The following is a 24546-nucleotide window of genomic DNA, read 5'->3' as shown; positions in this document are numbered from 1 at the left end:
CTCCTATCAGACTCCCCTTTCTCCAGCCCAGTATCTCTTTCACCAATCACCTTCCCAGCTCTTTACTTCACCCCCTCACCCTCTTCTGGTTTCACCCATCACCTTGTGCTTCTCTCTCCCCTCCCCCACCTTTTAAACCTACTCCGCATCCTTTTTTCTGCAGTCCCATTGAAGGGCCTTGGCTCAAAAAGTCAACTGTACTCTTTTCCATAGATGCTATAGATTCCTCCAGCATTTTGTCTGTGCACTTTTAAGGACTCTTTACCTTGTTATTTCCTGTTCTCATAATCTATTGCCATTTATTTATATTTGCATCTGCACAGTTTGTTGTCTTCTATGCTCTTGCTCCTTCATTAATCCTGTTTATAGTTACTATTCTATAGATTTGATGAGTATGCCCACAGGAAAATGAATCTCAGGGTTGTATGTGGTGACATATATGCACTTTGATGATAAAATTTACTTTGAACTTTGAATTTCATCCAGCCCCGCCACTTGTGACTGACCTTATGCTGATCTGTACCCCATGTTGCAATACAACTTTCTCTAGGCCTCTCAGCTCCCAAACTGATAAACCTGCTCACTGAATCAAGCTCAGCTGTACCCATGCAATGAGTAGCAGCAAGCAACTGTTTATCTTTCCTCTAAGAGTTCTGCTTCTTATGAAATTATTTCAGTTTTCCAAAAATAGTTGGCTTGCCACCATTAGCATCTCCAGCTCCATTTCTCTTCAAAAGGTTAGTGAAAAGCTGGACGTACCTCCAGTTTATTATCAGGTGGTGGGGATGAACAGCTTTTCTTTCCTTTCCCCCGGGACTTCCCGCTTGGAATTTTTTGGGATTGTTCCTTAAGCTCCTTTATTACTGTGGTTGACAGAGTTTGATCTGCAGCAGAAACTCCTGAAGAATAATCAATGTTAAGTGGGAGCCTTGGAAAATGACAATACATTTAAACAAATACAAGTCCTTAAAGTCTGCCAATTTTAATTTTATACTAGTGTAAAATCCTGGTTTCAAAGCTCTCCTGATTTTTTTTAAAAAACCAGCTTTACTCAGTCCTGTTCAAAGCTAAGCATTTGTAAAAAAAAATTGGATTTGTTTTCCATAAATGTAGAAGACCATAAAATATAGGAGCAGAAGTAGGCCATTTGGCCTATCAAATCTGCTCCACCACTTGGTCATGGCTGATCCAATTTTCCTCTCAGTCCCAATCTACTGCCTTACCTCCTCCTGTATCCCTTCATGCCCTGACTAATCAAGAATCTTTTGACCTCTGCTTTAAATATGCTTGGCCTCTACAGCTGCCTGTGGCAATTAATTCTACAGAGTCACCACTCTCTGGCTAAAGAAATACTGTTCTAAAAGGACGCCCCTCTATTCTGAGGCTGTGTCCTCTGGTCTTGGACTCTCCCACCATAGGAAACACACTCTCCACATCCACCCTATCAAGGCCTTTCACCATTTGATAGGTTTCAATGCGGTCCCCCCTCACATACTTCTGAATTCTAGTGAATACAGCCCCAGAGGCATCAGACACTCTTCATATGATAAGCCATTCGATCCTGGAATCATTTTTGTGAACGTCCTTAGAGCCCTCTCCAGTTTCAGCACATCCCTTCTACGATAAGGGTCCCAAACCTGCTCACAATACTCCAAGTGAGGCTTGCAGTGCTTTATAAAGTCTCAACATTACATCTTTGCTTTTATATTCTAGCCCCCCCCACCCCCGAAATGAATGTGATAGCCATAAAGAATTTAACTTGTAAGGTAAATAACTTTCTTTCAATTAGTGTTTTCCTTCCACATGCTGTTAGACTGTTGTCTGCAGGATGTTAATGAGGTATTAGATCAGCTCCCTAGTGGATGCTATGACAATTTTTATCCCAGTAAAAACTGCCATACCATCCACAAAACAACAACAAATAATCTAACAGAACATAGAACATTACAGCAAACCAGGCCCTTCAGCCCATGATGTTGTGCCAACCCTCTAATCTACTCCAAATTCAATCTAGCCCTTCCCTCTTACATAACCCTCCATTTTTCTATCATTCACATGCCCTTCGAAGAGTTTCTTATCACAACAAAAGTGCAACCTTAATTTGTAGCCTAACTGAAACATAGAAAATTCTCCTGCAGCATGAGAAAGAAACCTTGACCGAAATCATGAAAGATTATATTTGGATTATTTATAGGGGAGATTTTAAACATTTTAATTCAATGCTATAAACCTGGAGACGTTTTGAGGAAGTTACTAGTCAATGGTCTGATAAATCTCATTGCATTCGCATCTGCAAAAATAATTGTAATGTTCTTGATCCAGCAAAAAGGATTATGGAATTCTATTTTTACTATAAGCCCTATCCGTCATGACAAAATAGTCAAGGCTGGTAAGGAAGGCGGGCTCTGTCGTGGGCAAAGTACTGGAGAGTATAACATCGGTAGCAGAGCGAAGGGCGCTGAGTAGGCTACGGTCAATTATGGATAACTCTGAACATCCTCTACATAGCACCATCCAGAGACAGAGAAGCAGTTTCAGCGACAGGTTACTATCGATGCAATGCTCCTCAGACAGGATGAAGAGGTCAATACTCCCCAATGCCATTCGGCTTTACAATTCAACCGCCAGGAGTAAGATATGTTAAAGTGCTGGGGTTAGGACTCAATGTATTTAAGTAAACTACTTAAGAACTTTTTAAAAGCTATTATTAATGCTTTTTGAGAGGGTGATTTTAGATGCATATCATATTTTTACTGAGTTAAGTATTGTATGTAATTAGTTTTGCTACAATAAGTGTATGGGACATTGGAAAAAATGTTGAATTTCCCCATGGGGATGAATAAAGTATCTATCTATCTAAACTGTTCAATATAAAAGTTTAATGACATTAATCCTTTGAAAAATAGATACTTGCATGGAAATACATACTCTCAGGCTTGATTACCTTGGAATTGTAAATTTTAACCATGAAAATAGCATGCCTTACAAAGCCTCAGCATGAAAGAAACCGAGATCATCGTCACTCTCTGGATTTTTCCCAGGTGGAATATGAAAAGAGGCCGTAAGATCATAAGACATAGGAGGAGAATTAGGCCATTCAGCCCATTGAGTCCACTCTCGTCATTTCATCATGGCTGATCCCAGATCCCATTCAACCCCATACACCTGCTTTCTCACCATATCCCTTGACTCCCTGACCAACCAGGAATCTATCATCCTCCGCTTTAAATATACCCACTGACTTGGCTTCCTCTGCAGTCTGCGGCACAGCATTCGACAGATTCCCCACTCTTTGGCTAAAAAAATTTCTCCTTACTTCTATTCTAAAAGGGTCATCCCTTGAATTTTGAGGCTGTGCCCTCTAGTTCTGGATACCCCCACCAGAGCGAACATCCTCTCCTCATCCACCTTATCCAGTCCCTTCAACATTCAGTAGGCTTCAATGAGATCCCCACGCATTCTTCTAAATTCCAGTGAGTACAGGCCCAAAGATGCCAAACACTCATATGTTAACCCCTTCATTCCCAGAATCATCCTTGTGAACCTCCCGTCCAATGACAATACATTCTTTCTGAGATAAAGGGCCCAAAACTGTTGACAATATGCCAAGTGTGGTCTGACTAGTGTCTTATAAAGCTTCAGCATTATCTCCTTGCTTTTATATTTTATTCTCCTTGAAATAACTGCCAACATTGCATTTGCAATCAGGAGTTGATAAGAACATGGGCAGAATAAAATGGGATTAGTGCTTAATGGTTGGCAAGGACTCTGAGGGGCCTGTTTCCATGCTGACTGACTCCAAATATGGAAAAACTACCACTTCCTACAAGTCAAAAAAAATTAAAAGCCCTCACAAAAATAAAACTGATATTAGTACCTGGAAGAATCCAAATAGTGAAATAATGATTTTTGTGTCTTTCATGCTGAGGCTTTACAAGGCATTGGTCAGACCACATTTGGAGTATTGTGAGTGGTTTTAGAACTCATATCTAAGAAAGGATGTGCTGGCCTGGGAGAGGGTTCAGGAGAAGTTTATGAGAATGATCCTGAGGATGAAAGGGTTAACGTATGAGGAATGTTTGATGGCTCTGGGCCTGTACTCACTGGAGTTTAGAAGAATGGGTGGGGGGTTCTCATTGAAACTTACCAAGTATTGAAAGGTCTAGATAAAAATGACAGTGAAGAGGAAGTTGCCATTAGTGGGAGAGTCTAGGACCTGAGTACAGCCACAGAATGCCTCACATCCCTTTAGAACAGAGATGACAAGGAATATTTTAGCCACAGGGTGGTGAATTAGTGAATCTATGGAATTCATTGCAACATATGGCTGTGGAGGCCAAGTAATTGGGTATATTTAAAGTGGAGGTTGATGGGTACTTATTTAGTAAGGGCATCAAAAGTCATGGGGAGAAGACAGGAGATTGGGGTTGAGAGGGATAATAAATCAGCCATGATTGAATGGAGGAGCAGACTCAATAGGCTGAATAGCCTAATTCTGTTCGTGTGTCTTATGATCTTAAAACTGTTCAAACTTCAGTTGGGACTAGGCAAAACTTCAGTTCGGACTAACTTTAAAGATGCTTCCATATACTTACAGGCTTCAGTAGAAAGAAGATTGCTAAATGTAATGAAAATTGCTATTTTTTAATGCACCTTAAGATATAGGAGCAGAATTATGCTATTTGGCCCAATGAGTCTGCTCTGACATTTCATCATGGCTGATCCATTTCCCTCTCAACCCCAATCTCCTTAACTGCAACCTTTAAGTTTTTTGGGAGGAATAAAGGCTGTTGTTTTTTTAAATCTTAGTTAATTTGAAGTTAGTCCAAGGTTCAAATCCCACCTCCCCAGACCTTGAAATATTAAAAGTTAAGTTTGCCAAGGAATTTTACGTAGAAAGCACATTTAACGTAAAGTAATACAGCTGCAGATTAGTACTGTAGAGATTAATATTTTTGAAAAGAATGATATTATGACATTACCTGATTGAAAACTCTCATCTTTGGAATTAGAAACCTCTGCTTCTGTTTTTTGCAGTTGGTAAGTGACAGTTGTGGTGCTGGCAGGTTGAGGGTTTGAAGTCACAGTTGACGCATAATTTGAACTCTGAAAATATGGCACATATTGGTTTTGCCCAAGGGATGTGTAGGAATGGTACTCCTAGGTAAATAAAAACGAGGGGCAATTTTTGTTTTATTTTTAGCATAGTTCAAGATAAAATTACAAAACTAAAACCGGAACAAAAGACATGGTGTACCTGATTAGAACTGCTGGGAGTTGCTACATTGGCAACGACAGCGCCACCAGAATAAATACTAGTTCTTGGGAATCCTGCACCTGATGGAAAGGAAAATTAAAGCAACTTCAAACACAAACGTGCTACAGTAAAACTGATAATCAGCTATTCATTGTTCAGAAATTCAGAAGGTAAAGCACCTTGCTCAGCAGGTGATGTTTCTTGTGCTCCCTTTCACTCAACAGAGCCCATTCCCACACTGCCTTTCAGCTTAGCCAACTGATCTAAAAATAGCAGATTCAAGGAGCGTTGATATCTGATTAGCTTTTCCCCCTTTCCGCGCCTTGTAGTGCATCAGGCGGCACCTTGTGATTTCCTTAGCATTTGTCTGTTTTATGAGGCCAAGTTGCTAGCTTAACACTCGACCCAACACGGATGGAAAGCGTGCAAGGAGCTGTCTGGATTCGAACCCAGGACCATTTGCTTCAAAGTCCAGTGCTGATGCCTCTACACCACCAGCCAGTTATAACATCTAATATTCTGGAACATCTGCAACCCAGCACAGCCAATATCATCAGCATGTCAGATTAATAGGTCTTTACTGTGCACACTATCTTACAGATTTAAAAACTATTACAATAAAACTCTGTATAATGTTTTTTTTTTCAGAAATCCTGATGGTTTAGCATCTGGCTCACTTATGGGTGTGGACGGAACCAGGGTTGGAGCCGGGGGCACCTGGATTAGAAACATGGGCAGGTTTGCAGCTGGAAACAATACCCTGGAGTGCTTGCCTGTTTCAGCTGACAAACTGAAAACAGACAAGCTGAAGCATACAGGACTGTATTTTCTACTAGATTTTATCACACCGGTTCACTGGAAAATTCATTACATTATTGTACAATATGTGAATTCTTTTGTTGTATCATTAAGAGTAACATCAAATAATCTGGAAAATACTTATGTCTGTTTCCATCAAAATGGCATGATTGGTTTTACTGTAATTAATCAGAAACGTTACTAACATTTAGAACATTTTACACAGTAAAAAATGCCTAAATTGTGAAATGTGGTAGCGTACACATTTACTATACATAATCCTTTTATGCAGAGACTTTAGGCATAATACCATTGTTGATACAGAGTCAGAACATTCATGATGCAAGTTGGGAGTGGATTGGGGAAATATAGAATCCCACGTTAAATGCTATTGAAGAGTCTACCTACAGACCCCACCCCCCCACACCAAATGCTTCATTACAGCAGAGAGATGTGAAAAGACATAATTAATAACAAGGTAAGCTATGTACTTCTACCTTGAACAGGGTATGTATAGTATGCTGGACTGGTTTGGTCTGAGCTAAATCCTGTACTGTAACTGAGGTATCCCGGGTGACTGTGTGATCCATCTTCTGTTTTCACACCAGGCCACAATGCATCTAAGATTAAAATAATTAACATAAATATACATTATGCACTTAACCACTTCACAACATAAAAGACAAAACTGAAGAGATGTAGGTATAAATATTCAAGGATAAGCTACATTATGGAGGGTTTAAAACATTAATGAGAGAATTTCAGCCTTCTTGATTGCACACCATCTCTTCTATATCAAAAATTATAGTCTGTACCTAAACCAAACATATCAAAGCCATTGTAAAAAAAGGCATGACAGTGGCTATATTTCATCAGGAGTTTGAGGAGATTTGGTATGTCACCAAAAACACTCGATGTACCATGGAGAGCACGCTAGCTGGTTGCACCAGCGTCCGGTATGGTGGAGGGGGGGTGGGGGGGGCTACAGCACAGGATCGAAAAAAGCTGCAGAGAGTTGTAAACTTAATAAGCTTCACCATGGGCACTAGCCTTCCCACCATCCAGGAATAATGCCTCAAAAAGACAGCGTCCATCACTGAGGGCCTCCGTTACCCAGGACATGCCCTCTTCTCATTGCTACCATCAGGAAGGAGGTTCAGAGACCTGAAGGTACACACTCAATGATTCAGGAACAGCATCTTCCCCTCTGCCATCCGATTTCTGAATGGACAATGAACCCAAGAACACCACCTCAATATTTTTTTTATTTCTAGTGTGTGTGTGTGTGTGTGTGTGTGTGTGTGTGTGTGTGTGTGTGTGTGTGTGTGTGTGTGTGTGTGTGTGTGTGTGTGTGTGTGTGTGTGTGTGTGTGTGTGTGTGTGTGTGTGTGCGCGCGCGCGCTCATACATATTTACTGTAATTCAGTTTTTTTCTATTATGTATTACATTGTAATGCTTCCACAAAGTTAACAAATCTCATGATATATGATGGTGATATTAACCCTGATTCTGACCTACTTAAAACACAATTCAGTCTGAAGTCAGTGACTTTTTTAGCTTGAAACTGTTACTAGGGCTTACCAAACAGTCCAGATAAAGGCTATCAACCCAAACCATCAACTGCCCATTTCCTTCTATAGATGCTGCCTGACCTGTTGAGCTCCCCCAGCAGCTTGTGTGTTGTAACTGTTAGTGTAGTTGGATTTTCAGAAGATCTTTATTAAGCAGCCGTATTAAGAGTTTATCAAGTAAAATCACAATGTGTAATAATGGGGTAGTACACTGACCTAGATCAAAGATCAGTCAACAATAAAACACACCTCATTTTCAGGTTGGAAGGCTACGACCAAAACGGTACCACTGGGGTTATGAGCAGCTGGAGCCCCAGAGTGAACCTTATCAATAACGTGGCTGAAAGAAACTTAGTATAACAGATCCAAGTTTGCCAGTAACACAGAAGCAGATGGCAATTGGGCTGTTGATTCTTCACGGAGCTACAGACTTAGCATATGGTAGATAGAACATAGTGCATGGTAAAAGTCACTTTGACAAGAAAATTGAAAGGTATAGTATTTTTTAAATGGCAAGCCGCCAAAACATGTTGGTGTTCAGAGAGGCCTTTGTGATCGCGTGCTTGAATTAACATAAGAAGACAAAACAGTACATTAGCCTTTGTTGTAAGCTGACTTGAGAGGTAAAGTACAGATGCCTTGCTTGTTGTTACATGCAGTCTTGGTGAAGCTGCACCCATAATGTGCCTTGTTGTACGACTCGGGCGATCTTGGTCTTTCCACGACCATGATTGTTCTTGGCAAATTTTTCCTACAGAAGTGGTTTGCCATTGTCTTCTTCTGGGCAGTGTCTTTTACCTCAGCCACTATCAAGACTCAATAAACCAGCCTACCAGATTGATTCCTGCAATGCACTCAGAGGTGTAATAGAATGAACCCATTTAGAGCAAAGAATGAGTGGATGAGACACCTGTTCCACCCAGAGGATAGTAAATCTTTGAAACTCACTACTCAAGAAAACTGTGGCAATTCAATTACCAAATATCGTCCAGAAGTTGTAGAGTTTTATTTGTGATAACTTGGGAATCACGAGATACAAGTTCAGTGCATGAAAAATGCCAGAGTTAGTAGATCAGCCATAAATATATTTTGAAAGGTGGAAAATACAAGCCGAATAATATACTTCTGTTTCAGTCTCCTCAATGCCCTTTAAATGGCCTTCACATTCTTCCAAATATATTTTTATAAATTTTATTGAGATAGGGAGTGTGGAATAGGCCCTTCGAACCATGCCACCCTGCAACCCCTGATTTAATTCTAGCCTAATCACAGGACAATTTAGAACAACCAATTACAGGCAGCAGCAGGAATTGAACCCGGGTTGCTGGTACTGTTAAGTGCGTGCTAACCACTACACTATCAATGTTGCCTGGAACTGGGTTTAATATTCCAGTGGGGAGCAAATGTGTTTGCAGGTTCAGAAGTTGACAACACTACATACGAAGCCCCAATATCCCTCCCCCCATTTTTTAAGCTGCTTTATTCACCTGTCTCAATACTTCAAAATATTTTGTGCAGGATTTAATTCAAATAGATTATATCATTGCTAAGACGCATGTTGCAGAATGAAACATTTATGAACAGCTTTCTAGATTAGGTTTGGAAATATTTAATTTCAATACAACCAATAGTAAAGCAAATAAAGAAAGCATATTTGAAAATATTTTAATTTATTTTACATATATGAAAGGGTGGAAAGTCCCCTTACCAAATGGAGGTAGTCCGTAAGGCTGACTTGACTGGGAATATGCAGGGTAAGATGCTGACTGCTGCATTGCTGAATACCGTGCCTCTCCTATGTAAGAAGCTTGCACTATTGGTGGAGAGAAAAGGTGTGGATATGGCCTAAAAAGATGAGAGATTGTTGAAATACCAATAACCTTTAACTCTCTGCATATTTGATTTAAGTAAACTTAAAGCGACTTAGAACTGCCTTTAATTAAAACTCTATTTGTCAATAGTTTGACGAATTCATAAGCAATAATTGCAGAATAACAGCATAATGAGTACCAGAAAATTATTAATCCTTTTGAAATATTTGCTGAGGAATTGAACTAAGAATGAATTTATTTCTTGCCAATAATGTAAAAGCATATAAAGTTATGATTGTACATGCCTACAAAATACTAAAAGCCATTACAGAAACTATTTCAACAAACACTAAATATTAAAACACTCGCTTTAGTAAACCAGGGTTCAAATAAGTTCCAAAGACATTATGAACAAGCACTACCTATACAATCCCATTTAGATGAAAAGGAAAAGTTATCGGGGCACCGTCATGACGGTGTTTCCGTAGCAAGCTATTCTTGTTTTTACGAGGCCAAGTTGCTAGCTCGACGCTCAACCGACTTGGGTTCAAACTCGGGAACCTTCGCTCCTGAGTCCGGCGCTGATATTATTGCACCACCAAGCGGGACCATTTAGATGGAAAATGATATTTATTCTTCCTTTGGGATGCAGGCATTGCTGGCCATAACGAAATGTCTTTGTGAAAGTGGCGGTGAGCCATTTTGAACCATTGTAGTTTTTGTTAACTGTGCCATGGACAATCCCAAGCCCGGCTGTGAAAGGAGGAGGGCTGGGCATGGGGGCAGCAACCCCATCCTGTAAAAACCCAGTTCTACAGAAAAGGAAGCTCCTGAGATCTCATCCTTGGGATGAACTACACCAGGGGGACAGTTTGAGGGACTGGCCCAGGACCAAGGACTGTGGTGAGCTGCTGTCAGCAGCCTATACCTCAGATCAGCTTAAGTATGTAAGCAGTTCTTTGATGAAGGCAATTCCCACATTGTTGTTGGGAAAGGTGTTCCTAGACTTAGACCCAGTGGAAATATAGGAATGGTAATACATTTCCAAGTCAGGGTGGATTGCAGCAGCAGAACCTGCAAAAAGTGGCATTCCATTCACCTGCTGCCCGTTACGTATTATAACCCAAGTAATTGGGAGAGTTCATGCAGAAAATAAAAGAGAATAAAGTACAATGTTTAAAGCAAATTTATTATCAAAGCACATACATGTCACCATATACAAACCTGAGATTCATTTTCTTGCAGTCATTCACAGTAAATACAAGGAAGACAACAGGATCAAAGAGTGACTGTCACCAACCAAAAGACAACAAGTACAAAATGAAACATTATTAATAAAAATAAATATGCAATAAATATCAAGAACATGTGATGAAGATTTCTTGAAAGTGAGCCCATAGGCTATGGGAACAATTCAGTGATGAGGTGAGAAGTTGAGTCAAGTTATCCCCTCAGGTTTAAGAGCCTGATGGTTGAGGGGTAATAACTGTTCTTGAACCTGGTGGTGTGAGTCCTGAGGCTCCTGTATCTTCTTCCTGATGGCAGCAGCGAGAAGAGAGCATGTCCAGGGTGGTGGAGGTCCCCGATGATGGATGCTGCTTTCTTGCGAAAGCTCAATGGTGGGGAGGGCTTTACCTATCATGGACTGGGTCGTATCCACTACTTTTGTAGGATTTTCCATTTAAGGGCATTGGTGTTTCCATACCAGGCCATGATGCAATCAATCAATGTACTGTCCACCACACATCTATAGAAAATTGTCATAGTCGTAGATAGCATACCGAACCTTCGCAAACTTCTAAGAACATAAAGGCGCTCTCACATGGTGGATTGGATAGTGGACTACTTGACAGATAGACCTCAGTATGTGCGGTTGGGAGACTGTAGGTCTGACACGGTGGTCAGCAGCACAGGAGCGCCACAGGGAACCGTACTCTCTCTGGTCCTGTTCACCCTGTACACATCAGACTTCCAATATAACTCGGAGTCCTGCCATGTGCAGAAGTTCGCTGATGACACGGCCATAGTGGGGTGTGTCAGGAATGGACAGGAGGAGGAGTATAGGAAACTGATACAGGACTTTGTGATATGGTGCAACTCAAACTACCTGCGTCTCAATGTCACCAAGACCAAGGAGATGGTGGTGGACTTTAGGAGATCTAGGCCTCATATGGAGCCAGTGATCATTAATGGAGAATGTGTGGAACAGGTTAAGACCTACAAGTATCTGGGAGTACAGTTGGACGAGAAGCTAGACTGGACTGCCAACACAGATGCCTTGTGCAGGAAGGCACAGAGTCGACTGTACTTCCTTAGAAGGTTGGCGTCATTCAATGTCTGCAGTGAGATGCTGAAGATGTTCTATAGGTCAGTTGTTGAGAGCGCCCTCTTCTTTGTGGTGGCGTGTTGGGGAGGAAGCATTAAGAAGAAGGACGCCTCACGTCTTAATAAGCTGGTAAGGAAGGCGGGCTCTGTCGTGGGCAAAGTACTGGAGAGTTTAACATCGGTAGCTGAGCGAAGGGTGCTGAGTAGGCTACGGTCAATTATAGAAAACCCTGAACATCCTCTACATAGCACCATCCAGAGACAGAGAAGCAGTTTCAGCGACAGGTTACTGTCGATGCAATGCTCCTCAGACAGGATGAAGAGGTCAATACTCCCCAATGCCATTAGGATTTACAATTCAACTGCCAGGACTTAAGAACTTTTTTTTGAAAGCTATTATTAATGCTTTTTGAGTTAGTGATTTAGATGCATATCATATTATTACTGAGTTAAGTATTGTATGTAATGAGTTTTTGCTACAACAAGTGTATGGGACATTGGAAAAAAAATGTTGAATTTCCCCATGGGGATGAATAAAGTATCTATCTATCTATCTATCTATCTTCTAATGGTATTTGTGTGCTGGATCCAGGAAAGATCCTCTGAAATGGTAACATGAAGAAATTTAAAGTTGCTGACCCTCTCCACTTTTGAACCCCCCCCCCCCCCCCAAATGTTGACTGGCTCATGGACCTCCAGTTTCCCCCTCCTGAACTCAATAATCATCTCCTTGGACTTGCTGACATTGAGTAAGAGGTTGCTGCTGGCAACACTCGGCCGGATTTCCAATTTCCCGCCCATGCGCTGATTTGACATCACCTTTGATTTGGCCAACAACGGTGGTGTTGTCATCAGTTTTAAATATAGCATTGGAACTGTGCTTAGCTACACAGTCATAAATATAAAGTGAGTAAAACAGGAGATAAGCACACAGTCTTGTGGTGCGCCTATGCTGATGAAGATTGTGGAATAGATGTTACTGCCAATCTGAGCTGACTAGGGTCTATAAGTGAAGAAGGTTTTTAAAATTATTGATTAGTTCTGAGGGGACGATAGTATTGAATGCCAAGCTGTAGTCAATGAAGAGCATCCTGATGTATGCATCTTCACTATCCAGGTGTTCCAGGGGTTGAGTGAAGAGCCAATGAGATGGCATCTGCTGTGTGGACCTGTTGTGATGGTAGGCAAAATGGAGTGGATTCCAGTCGCTTCTCAGGCAGAAGTTGATATGTTTCATCACCAGCCTCTCAAAGCACTTCATCACTGTGGATCCAAGTGTTTCTGGGCGATAGTCATTGGGGCAGGTAACCATGTTCTTTTTAGGCACTAATATAATTGAAGGTTGCTTGAAGCAGGTCGGTACCTAAGATTGCTAAAGTCAGAGGTTAAAGATATCGGTGAACACTCCAGCCAGCTGATCAGCACAGCTCTTTAGTACTCGGACAGGTACCCAATCTGGGCTAGATGCTTTCTGTGGGGTCACTCTCCTGAAGGGTGCTCTTACGTCAGCCACAGTGAACAAAATCATAGGGATATTGGGGACTGTATGGAGTTTGTTCACGATTTGATGGTCAAAACAAGCATAAAAAGCATCAAGCTCTTCTGGGAATGAAGCCTTGTTGTCACCACTTTGTAGGATGTGATATAATTCAACCTCTGCCACAGCTAACAAGCATCATTCAGAGATTCAAGTTTGGTTCAGAATTGCCACTTTGCATGTGAGAAGCTTTCTGGAGATTGTACTTGGACCTCTTGGTCACCAGACCTGAATGCCACTGATTTGGCCCTGAGCAGATGCGGATCCCATGGTTCATTCAGGGCTTCTGGGTGGGGAAACCTCTGAATGATATTGTGGGGACACACTTGTCTGTGCCTGTTCTTATGAAGTCTGTGACAACCGTGGTGTATTCGTTCAGATCCACTGATGAGTCGATGTCCACCAACTCAAAGCAATCCTGTAGCTGCTCCTCTCCCTCCTGCGACCACCTCTTTGTTGTCCTCATTTCTGGAGCTTTGTTCTTTAGAATCTGCCTGTATGCAGGTAGGAGGAGGACAGCGAAGTGATCAGATTTCCTGAAATGTGGTCTAGGCATGGAACGCCAGGCATTCTAGATTGTAGTATAGCAGTGGTCAAGTGCGTTGGCACCCCCTGGTGCTGCAAGTGATATGCTGATGATAAGTAGGAAGAGATTTCTTCAAACAAGCCTGACTGAATGTCCCCGACAATGATTTGAAAGGAGTCGGGGGAGATGGTTTGCTCTTTGCTGATGGCGACACTCGGTGCCGAGAGCACCTGCTTAACGAATAATGCAACGCTGCTCTCTTCCATCATTTCCCTTTCACATTATATAGTGACAGTGGAGTAGAAAGGAGGAAAATTGAAACCAAAACAAGTAACATAATTTTCAATAAGCTTTTGTAAATATTACTCTAGTCAGAGCAGCAGAAATGTTTAATTTTATCAACTTCAGAAATTTTGCACTCAGGGTTTTATCTAGTGAAGAATAATAATAAAAGTAAAATCTTATGGAGTGAATTACGATAGAATAAAGTTATTTAAGAGCAACTAGGAGGAAGGGGCATGGAAAGGAGACTTAAGTTGATTGTTCTTCCATCTTTTTCTAGAAAATATCATATATGTTGTAGCTGGCCATGATTTGAAATTATTCAATAATGAAAATCCTTAGTAATTTCAAGTCAACACTGCATACTTAAGCTGAAACTTACTTCGTAGGAAATAACAGGGCACTGTCTTGATTTGGTACCCGAGGATTATAACCCGTGCAAGTTATAACTGTAAAAAGCAGAAGTTATTCATTTTAGTTATCTGGAGTCAGTGCTAGAAATACGGAACCACATTACTATATTGCTAAATGAAAGGTAAATGCTCTTGAAACTCAAAACCACTAAATCACTTGTCAAACCTTTTGAGAGTCCAATCATCTTGGTTCTAGTTCACTGTATAATCTGCATGACTTACAGAGAAACAAACTGAGCTGACCTTCCATATCTGGAAGGAGCCCAGCAGAGTGTGGTGGGGTGTGAGGCAATTCACTACCAAAATTCTACTCCCAAACCAACCTCACTGCTTGAGGCAGGAGACAAAATGGAGGATAATCTTCATTTCCTGTCAACATCTATGAGAACTGTATTAAAGTATTTTTTTTTAAATGTCTAATTTAAAAATTAATACAACTGCAATATATATTCTTAAAATATAAAGCTTATAAAAATAAAATTAACCAGAAGTACATACTACCAAGAAATACTGTAATTAAGGTTAAAATAAGTAGAGCAAAAATTGTAACACTCCTTATCACAATCTGGTCAAGAATGTGTTGGCTTTCGTTGCTCAGGTATTGAGTTCAACAGCCATGAGACAATGCTGCAGCTCTATAAAACTCCGGTTAGACAGCAGTTAAGAGTATTGTGTTCAGTTTCTGTTCGCCTCATTACAGGAAGGACGTGGATGTGAAGATTCACCGGGAAGCTCCCTGGATTACGGAGCATGTCTCATGAGGAAAGGCAGAGCGAGCTCTTTGGGGTGAAGGAGGATGAGAAGTGACTTGACAGAGGTGTATAAGATGGTAACAGTCATAGATAGAGTGGACACCCACTGCCTTTTCCCCCCCAGAGTGTTAATATGGGGGACATATTTTTCAGGTGAATAGAGGAAAATACAGGGAAGATGTCAAAGATAGTGTTTATTTTCATACAGAGAGTGCTAAGTGCATGAAACACATTGCCGGGGTGGCGGTAGCGGCAGATACATACATAGAAACATAGAAAACCTACAGCACAACACAGGCCCTTCAGCCCACAATGTTGTGCTGAACTTTAGAAATTACCACTGTTTATCCATAGCCCTCTATTTTCTTAAGCCCCATGTACCTATCCAGGAGTCTCTTAAAAGACCCTATTGTATCCAACTCCACCGCCGTGACATTAGAACTATTTAAGAAACTCTCACAGACGCACTGTTGAAAGAAAAATGGAGGACTACGTGGAAAGATTGATCTTGGAGCATGTTAAAAGGTCAGCATACCATTGTGGGCCGAAGGGGCTGTATTGTTCAATTCCCATTAAGACGAAAGGCGTCTCCGGCCCATGGTCAGGATCAGAGAGGCGAATTCCTTGACATTGCCAACAGCGATTCAGTGTAACCCAACTTTAAACCCAGTGTTTACAAGTCTAGGACTTGCTTATGTGGCAGTACAAATCCAAGTAACAACCAGCACACCACAGCCCAGATACACAACAATAAATCAATCTAACCATGTATTTTATCTCAAATATGTCAAGTTTAAAAAAATAAAAAATTCTGAAGAGGGTTTAACTGAAAAATAGAAACTTACAGCTGTGGAGGAGGAAGGGGGTGCAAACAATAGACTTGGGGTTAGAACACTAGGGCTTGGGTAGATTTGTGGCTGGAACCAAGGTTCAGACTATGTCACAGAATCATACAGCATAGTCACAGGGCCATTCAGCCCATCTATTAATTGTGTATTTCCCACTCCATTTAAATACACTGGGGTTATTGGAAGATTTATTATACTACTGCACAATCTGTGAAAAAAGATAAAAGTGAGTTTGCGAGATAACAGGAGTAACATAGGATAGTCTGGTAAATCTGTTGTCCAACACTATCAAAGTTCCAAGGGTGGGAGGTTATTAATTTTGCTGTATCACCATACATTGCTGTTATCAATCAAGAAAATTACAATATCTTTCCCACGAACGGAGAGCTAAGAAATGCAAAGGAAAGCAATCTCACTATGAAATGGATTTTCAACATTGGATAAGAGCACAGTGGAGCTCAGTATGCTGGAGAAATTGACCACACTGATCAACGGCAGCATTTAAGTTCCACTCCAGCTATTATTCCCCCTCAGACAAGTGCTGCGTCTTTTGTGGTTAAAGCTGCTACAAAAAACAAATTTGATGATCTTCTAATTGTTTTTCAGACTTATTCAGCTGATAGTGGAGCTACGGCCTTTGTGTGCCTCAATGACCTGGAGAGCTATGTTGGCTGGAGTCAGGGCTTTATGCTTTGGCTCTTGGTAGGGGTCACCCATGCCAAACAGGTCAAAGGGTAGAGGCCAGACTAAGAGTGGTCCACCGGTCCCCCAGGTTCTGTGGTTCAGCTCAGGATTAACAACCCTGATTGGTAAAACAAAATTGTTAAGGAAACAGTAATGATGAATCCTTCTACATCTGAGTGCGACGGTATTCCCAAGTCTCCACCTGGACTTCATGACTGACAGAAGTGAAAACCGAGAGGATGCTACTGAACATGATGGAGGACACCCTGAACACTGTCAGAGATAGAGGACCTTCACTGCTGCCCTAAATGCCAACAGCATAATGGGCAGTAAGTAAGATAGTCATTTAAAAAACACTATTGTTCCTATATTTCTGGCCTCATATGCTCTACCACTGGCAGCATGTACTCAGCTGATTAGAATTATTAATTTTTATAATTCTTTTCTGAAATCCTTTAACCTTGTTTTCCTCCTCTCGGACATTTTTGAAACATCAGCATCTTTGATCAAGGTTTTAGTCAACTGTCCTAACATCATAAGATTCAGATCTAATTTTGTTTTATATTGTGGATATTTGGGGATTCTTTATCATGTTATATACAGTGAATAAAAGCGACAATGAATACAGGCAATATAAATTGACAGACATTGCCAATATCAAATGCATGGCATGCTGCTTTTCAAGGGTTTCAGAATGGAAGTGAAACGAGTGTTTCAGCTTCCAGCAATGGTTACGTTCTCTCAAACCAAGTCCTGCTACTACCTGGGCTGCTCCCAGTGGAATTATTCGTGAAGTTCATTCTATGAAACTCATTCTTTATCATTGTGTATGATCCATGCTAACCAGGCAAACTGATGGATCTAACTCTACTGCAAACCTCCTCCAGAAAATACCTTTCCTCTTTCAGTTCTGAACCAGCTCCACTGGGGCAAAACTAGAAAACAGGATGGCAAAGCTTGGTGGTGCTTGGCCAGTCCAGTGGCATCTCCCATCACATGACAGTTGTGCCTCTCAACTTCACATGATCATCCCGGGTTTTAAATGCTTTACCAAGAACCAAGTTTTGGCTACATCTTTTAAAAGATGATGCCAAACCTTACCCATACAAGCATTTACCAAAATGTCTCTGTCAAACTATACCAATTTTTTCCCCTTACAGGTCTTCTAATGTAGTTAATATTGCCTGCCTTCATTTACTTGTTGCTACTTCTCTGCACTTGGGAGATGGGAATCTTGCCTGGCTAAAGGGGGAGGGAGTGGGAAGCACCAAAGGGACATTCTGTAATGATCAATAAACCAACTGTAATCAAATGACCTTGTCTGCTGTCTCAGGGCTGGGTGTGCCAACTCTGCTGCCCCAGCACTCCTTCTCCCTGCCCCACACCCCTCCCCTAGCGCTCCACCCTCACCATTCTCAACATCCTTTGCTCCCGCCAGATTTACAAACTGCTCCCCACTCCACATTGACAAATACAGTACTGTTTTATATAAAAGTTTTATATATATCTATGGTGCTTAAGACTTTTGTACAGTACTGTAGCAAGTCTGAATTTGAAGGAAACAAACTTGACTGCAAGTGCTTTTCACCTTTTTAACCGATCTTTAGCAACAGTTTTGATTTCTTTCATAAAACAACAATTTTAGACAATGTAAATACGAAGATCTTACCTGAGCCCGGATATGCATCAGCAGATCTGACTTCTGTTGCAGCCTCAGATTCATTGCCTTGAACTACTTCACTTTTAACTACACAGAAAACACAAGTTATTCAAAATAATCTCTGGTTCCGAGAAATGGAAGTTTTCCATTTTGATATGCAGTATATCAGTTATCACATAAAGAAATACTCCATAAAAATGGGAAAGCATCAATGGATGGCAATGGTCAGTGAAGAACGTGATGGGAAACGTTTTAACATAAATGCAAGAAGTTTTAATCCAGTGGGCCGAAAGAGTTGGAAAACAAAAGGATAAGTGTACAAATAAAGCTTGTAGGGATGAACAAAACTAAGCAGAAGATGATCAAAAATATGTTAAACGAGAAGGTAAAGGAAAATTGGATTCACTTAAGTCAATAGCGGATGAAGCTATGAAGTGGATGAAGTGGATGAGGAAAATTGAAGGTTTTGTTTAAATTCAAATAATAAAGCTGAGCTCAAATGAATATCCCTGGACTCTTTAAGATTTTGTGTTTAATATTTTGTAGTGTTTGCTTGTTTTTTTTTGCCGATTGTGCAGTTTGGGTTTTTTTGCATGTTGCGAGGGGGTGGGGTTTGATGTCTTGCTTTGAATGGGTTCCATGGTTTCCTATGTTTTGTGGCTGTCTATAGGAAGACTAATCTCAGGGTTGCATACTGCACACACACTTTGATAATAAATGTACTTTGAATCTTTGGAAAAACTCCCATCAGTAATGGTCACTTTGAAATTCCCAGATGGTTTCAGTATTCACCTGGCTTGGGAATGCTAACTAAGGGAAAGAAGTTGCCATCTCTGAATCTGATCTACTTGTCACTCCAGACCCAACAATAAAGTTCATATTAAACTATCTCTTCAATTTAAAATTAAATTGAAATGGACACTATGTGTCAGCCTTGAGAGGGAAACCTACATCATGTGAACAAAAAAAAGTGTAGCTCAAGATGCAGAAATATTCATTCACGGAGAATATTTACATGTTTAATTACTGATATGTGTTGTCTATTTGTTTGAGTCACTGCGGATAAATATAGTAATTCTGAATCAACTACAGTAAGTGTGTGTGTATGTATATATATTCAATGTAATACATAGTATAGAAGAAAAAAAATAAGTAAATCAATTACAGTATACATATATTAAATAGATTAAAAATCGTGCAAAAAACAGAAATAATATATATTAAAAAAGTGAGGTAGTGTTCAAGGGTTCAATGTCTATTTAGGAGTCAGATGGCAGAGGGGAAGAAGCTGTTCCGGAATCGCTGGGTGTGTACCTTCAGGCTTCTGTACCTCCTACCTGATGGTAACAGTGAGAAAAGGGCATGCCCTGTATGCTGGAGGTCCTTAATAATGGACGCTGCCTTTCTAAGGCACTGCTCCTTGAAGATGTCCTGGGTACCTTGCAGGCTAGTACCCGGATGGAGCTGACTAAATTTACAACCCTCTGCAGCTTCTTTCAGTCCTGTGCAGTAGCACCCCCCCCCCCCCCCCCATACCAGACAGTGATGTAGCCTGTCAGAACGCTGTCTATGGTACATCTACAGAAGTTTTCAAGTGTATTTGTTGACATAACCAAATCTCTTCAAACTCCTAATGAAGTATAGGCGCTGTCGTTAGGTCCTCAGAGATCTTACATTTACATATTATATATATATTTTTTTCTTTCTATATCATCATGTATTGCATTGTACTACTGCTGCAAAGTTAACAAATTTCACAACACATGCTGGTGATATTAAACCTAATTCTGATTCTGAAGTGAACCTGAGTGAATATATCCCCTTGGTTCAAGAGCCTAATGGTTGAGGGGTAATAACTGTTCCTGAACCTGGTGGTGTAAGTCTTGAGGCTCCTGTACCTTCTTCAGGACATAAGGGGAGAGAGGGAGTAGACTGGGCTTACTTACTTGGGATGGGGGGGGGGGGGGGTGGTATAGGCAAGATGAATTGATAATGCAGACAGCCAGAAATCAGAGGGCAAAAGTCAAGAGGAAGCAATTTTAAAGAGGATCTGAGGAGAATTTTTTTAAATATGCAGTGCCTATAAAAGGTATTCAACCCCTCCCTGGAAGTTTTTGTGTTTTATTGCTTTACAACATTGAATTACAGTGGATTTATTTTGGCTTTTTTGACACTGAACAACAGAAAAGACCTTCGTGTCAAAGTGAAAACAAATTTCTACAAATTGGTGTAAATTTATTACAAATATTAAACACAAAACAATTGATTGCATAATTTATTACCACCTTCAAGTTAGCATTTAGTAAATGCACAGCCTTGAGTCTGTGTGGATAGGTCTCTATCAGCTTTGCACATCTGGACACTGCAATTTTCCCCCATTCTTCTTTACAAAACTATTCAAGCTCTGTCAGATTTCATGGGGATCTTGAGCAAACAGCCCTTTTCAAGTCCAGCTACAAATTCTCAATTGGATTGAGGTCTGGACTCTGACTTGGCCACTCCAGGACATTAACTTTGTTGTTTGTAAGCCATTCATGTGTAGCTTTGGCTTTATGCTTGGGGTCATTGTACTGCTAGGAAACAAATCTTCTCCTAAGTCGCAGTTCTTACAGACTGCATCAGGCTTGATTTCCCTGTATTTTGATGCATTCAGTTTACCCTCTACTTTCATAAGCCTCCCAGAGCCTGCTGCAGTGAAGCATCCCCACAGCATGATGCAGCCACCACCATGCTTCACAGTATGGATGGTGTGTTGTTGACGATGTGCAGTGTTTGACTTACACCAAACATGGTGTTTAGACTGCCAGGCAGCATCTATGGAAAAGCGTCGGCAGGACTGGAGAAAAATGCTGAGGAGTAGATTTAAAAGGTGGCGGGAGGGGAGAGAGAAACACAAGGTGATACGTGAAACCTGGAGGGGGAGGGATAAGGTAAAGAGCTGGGAGGTTGATTGGTGAAAGAGACAGAAGGCCATGGAAGAAAGAGAAAGGGGGGAGAGGAGGCTTTTCTACTACTACTCTTACTAAATCTACTCAACTTTTTTCCTCCATCCTGCCAAAGGGTTTCAGCCCGAAATGTCGACTGTACTCTTTTCCATAGATGCTACCTGGCCTGCTGAGTTCCTCCAGCACATTGGGTGTGTTGCTCAGATTTCCAGCATCTACTGATTTTCTCTTGTATAGCATTTAGTCTGATGGCCAAAAATCTCAACTTTGGTTTCATCAGACCATAGACATTCTTCCACCTGACTTCAGAGTTTCCCACATGCCTTCTGGCAAAGTCTAGCTGAGATTTCATGTGATTTCCCCCCCCCCCCCCCCAACAGTGCTTTCTCTTTGCCACTCTCCCATAAAGCTTGCAACTGGTAAGGCACCCAGGCAACAATTGTTATATGCGCAGTCTCTCCTATCTCAGTCACTGAAGCTTGTAGCTCCTCATAGGTTGTCATAGGTCTCTTGGTGGCCTCCCTCACTAGTCCCCTTCTTGCATAGTCACTCCGTTTTTGAGGACATCCTAGTCTAGGCAGATTTACAGCTGTGTCATATTCTTTTCATTTCTTGATGATTGACTTAACTGTACACCATGAGATATTCAGTGACTTGGAAATTTTTTTGTATCCATCTCCTAATTTGTGCTTTTCAAAAGCCTTTTCATGGAGTTGCTTGGAGTGTTCTTTTGTCTTCATGGTGTAGTTTTTGCCAGGATACTGACTCACCAGCAGTGGGACCTTCCAGATCCTGGTGTATTTTTACTACAATCAATTGAAGCACCTTGACTGCACACATTTAACTAATTATGTGACTCTTAAAACCAATTGGCTGCACCAACGATGTTTTGGTGTGTCATATTAAAGGGGTGAATACTTATGCAATCAATTATTTTGTGTTTTATATTTGTAATTAATTTAGATCACTTTGTAGAGATTTGATTTCACTTTGACATGAAAGAATCTTTTTCTGTTGATCAGTGTCAAAAAAGCCAAATTAAATACACTGTGATTCAATGTTGTAACACAATAAAACATGAAAACTTTCCGGGGGGGGTATACTTTTTATAGGCACAATAAACACACAATGTGGTTGCTATCTGCATGGTGCAGTGAAAAGAAATAGTGGAACCAGGGTCCATTTAAGAGGCATTGAGACAGCTACTTACCTAGGCAAGGTATACAGTCCTAATGGGTAAATGGAATCAGTGTAGATGGGAATTAGTGGAATTAGTGCAGATGACATAGTGAAGGGCCCATTTCTATAGTTTGCAAACATTTGGTCCTTGATTTGAAAGATAAAGTGTGAGAGAAAAATAGGGTAATTATTAGGATCCCTACTGAAAATGGACAGAGAGATACAGGCCTTCACAAAAATGAAACAGGTAGTCAACCAAAACTCTTGGTAGGTAGAAGTTCAACTCACCTTCCGCTTCATTCAGCACGGTTAAATTAACAGCTTGACTACCATCCTCAAACTTTTGCTTATCGTTTCTATTGGTTTGATTTGGCAGACTCATAAAGTTCTGCAGTTCCCTAGATCTGAAGAAACACGAGAAAAATTGTTATCCTTGGGAACTTTCCTTTTCCTCATCTTTACAGTTCTAACTCTGGGGTATAATTAAGAATCACCTCCTTAACCACTATTTTCTTTTAACAAAGAACAATAGTGAAAATCCTGTCTGATCTCTTTCTCTGCTGATGGACAATTTAGTAACAATATTAATTAGATCTCGAGCAATCAATATGCTAAAAGAGTGGGCCCTGGCAACCTGACATTAAAGCAGAAAATACTGGAAATACTCAGTAAGTCATTGACCTGATGACAATTTCCTGCATTTTCTAATGTAGTCAGCAATTAATGTATCCTATACCAATTCTCACTATAAATTTTGTGTCAAATACTTACATAAACAAGATGTTTATTTAAATGTTGTTTGTAAGTTAATGCCAGTTATAGCTGTAAGTACATATATTCAATACATCAGTCCACAGAACTTCAATATATAAGATGGCAGCCATTCAATTTCAGCTGCTTCCACAGAGTCAACCAAAGGTGTTACCATCTTTTTTATGATTGCAAAACATTGTAGAACATTGAGAACTTAAAAGTACTGCAAGTCTACCTCATCAGCGAATTGCGCATTGGTGGAGAAACTGAAGGAGCTGGATTTGGGGTGGATCACGCTGCCACCCATGTTAGAGAGTTGTCGGGGGAGTGGTGCACAATGCAGTGGTCATTTCAGTCACTTTTCTTGTGATTGCAAGACCCTGTTTCACATTGTTAATGAGGAATGTTGCAAGTAATATTCACTAATTTATTGGCGAACGGCAGGGGCGGACCGCGGGGGAGCTGCGTGGCCTGAGTCGTAGCTAGGACTGGGACTCAAGCCGAGGTACCACCTGTCTGTGGCCGCTCAGGAGAGAGGTGGTGTGGCATGGCGACCAAGCTTGAGTCAGTGCTGTCTCTCAGTGTTTGCTTGTGTTCAACTGCAGACTGCTGTAACATTCATGGACTTGGGGTCTTGGATTATAGTTTTACTGTGTATGTATTTTACTGATATCTTATTATGTGCTTGCTATATGTGCCTTATGTGCATTGTGCTGTGAATTACTGTTGGTACTGTGTTTTGCACCTTGGCCCTGGAGTAATGCTGTTTTGCTTGGCTGTATTCATGTATGATTGAATGGCAATAAACTTGAATTTGAAGAAAAACAAGCTACTTAGCAGGCTTATTGAAAAAAAACAATGATAAATAAAGTGAGGTGATGTATTTTGGGGTGGGGGTTGCACTAGTAAGGGCTTAGACCATGTACTACAAACTGTAGGGAGGACTGAGAGATCAAAGTGTACAAGATCATGGTGTACAAGCCTAAAGATTCATGAAGGTGGTAACATGTGAACAGGTTGGTGATGAACACATACAAGATGCTTAACTTCATTAACCAAGGCATAAAATATAAGAACAGGTAGATCTTGGCACAACCTTATAAATGCTTTGGTAGGCTGGAATGTTATGCACACACTATGGAAAGGGCATTATTTCAAAGGACAGAGGATTCACCAGGGTATTACCTGGGACAGAATGTTCAGCT

At 40.8% G+C, this 24546-nt stretch overlaps 1 protein-coding gene across 5 annotated transcripts in view; it reads right to left on the bottom strand.

The window, feature by feature from the left end:
• The window catches only part of LOC140715906 (protein phosphatase EYA3-like), a 67052-nt gene that overhangs the window by 15556 nt on the left and 26950 nt on the right, over positions 1–24546 (bottom strand). For 4 of the 5 annotated variants that reach the window (XM_073028426.1, XM_073028425.1, XM_073028427.1 and 1 more), the window contains exons 4-11: positions 22877–22992; positions 18474–18551; positions 14490–14556; positions 9335–9471; positions 6553–6675; positions 5258–5337; positions 4983–5160; positions 760–899 (exon numbers count right to left, since the gene is read on the bottom strand). In XM_073028426.1, the coding sequence (XP_072884527.1) occupies positions 760–899; positions 4983–5160; positions 5258–5337; positions 6553–6675; positions 9335–9471; positions 14490–14556; positions 18474–18551; positions 22877–22992 (919 nt within the window). The remainder of the gene's footprint in view (positions 1–759; positions 900–4982; positions 5161–5257; positions 5338–6552; positions 6676–9334; positions 9472–14489; positions 14557–18473; positions 18552–22876; positions 22993–24546) is intronic. The other variant, XM_073028428.1, reaches the window with a different exon arrangement.

The sequence above is a fragment of the Hemitrygon akajei genome, chromosome 24 (assembly GCF_048418815.1).
Source record: "Hemitrygon akajei chromosome 24, sHemAka1.3, whole genome shotgun sequence".
In the NCBI taxonomy this organism is placed as follows: Eukaryota; Metazoa; Chordata; class Chondrichthyes; order Myliobatiformes; family Dasyatidae; genus Hemitrygon; species Hemitrygon akajei.
The sequence above is the reverse complement of the archived record's forward strand: the minus strand, read 5'-3'. Positions and strand labels throughout refer to the sequence as shown.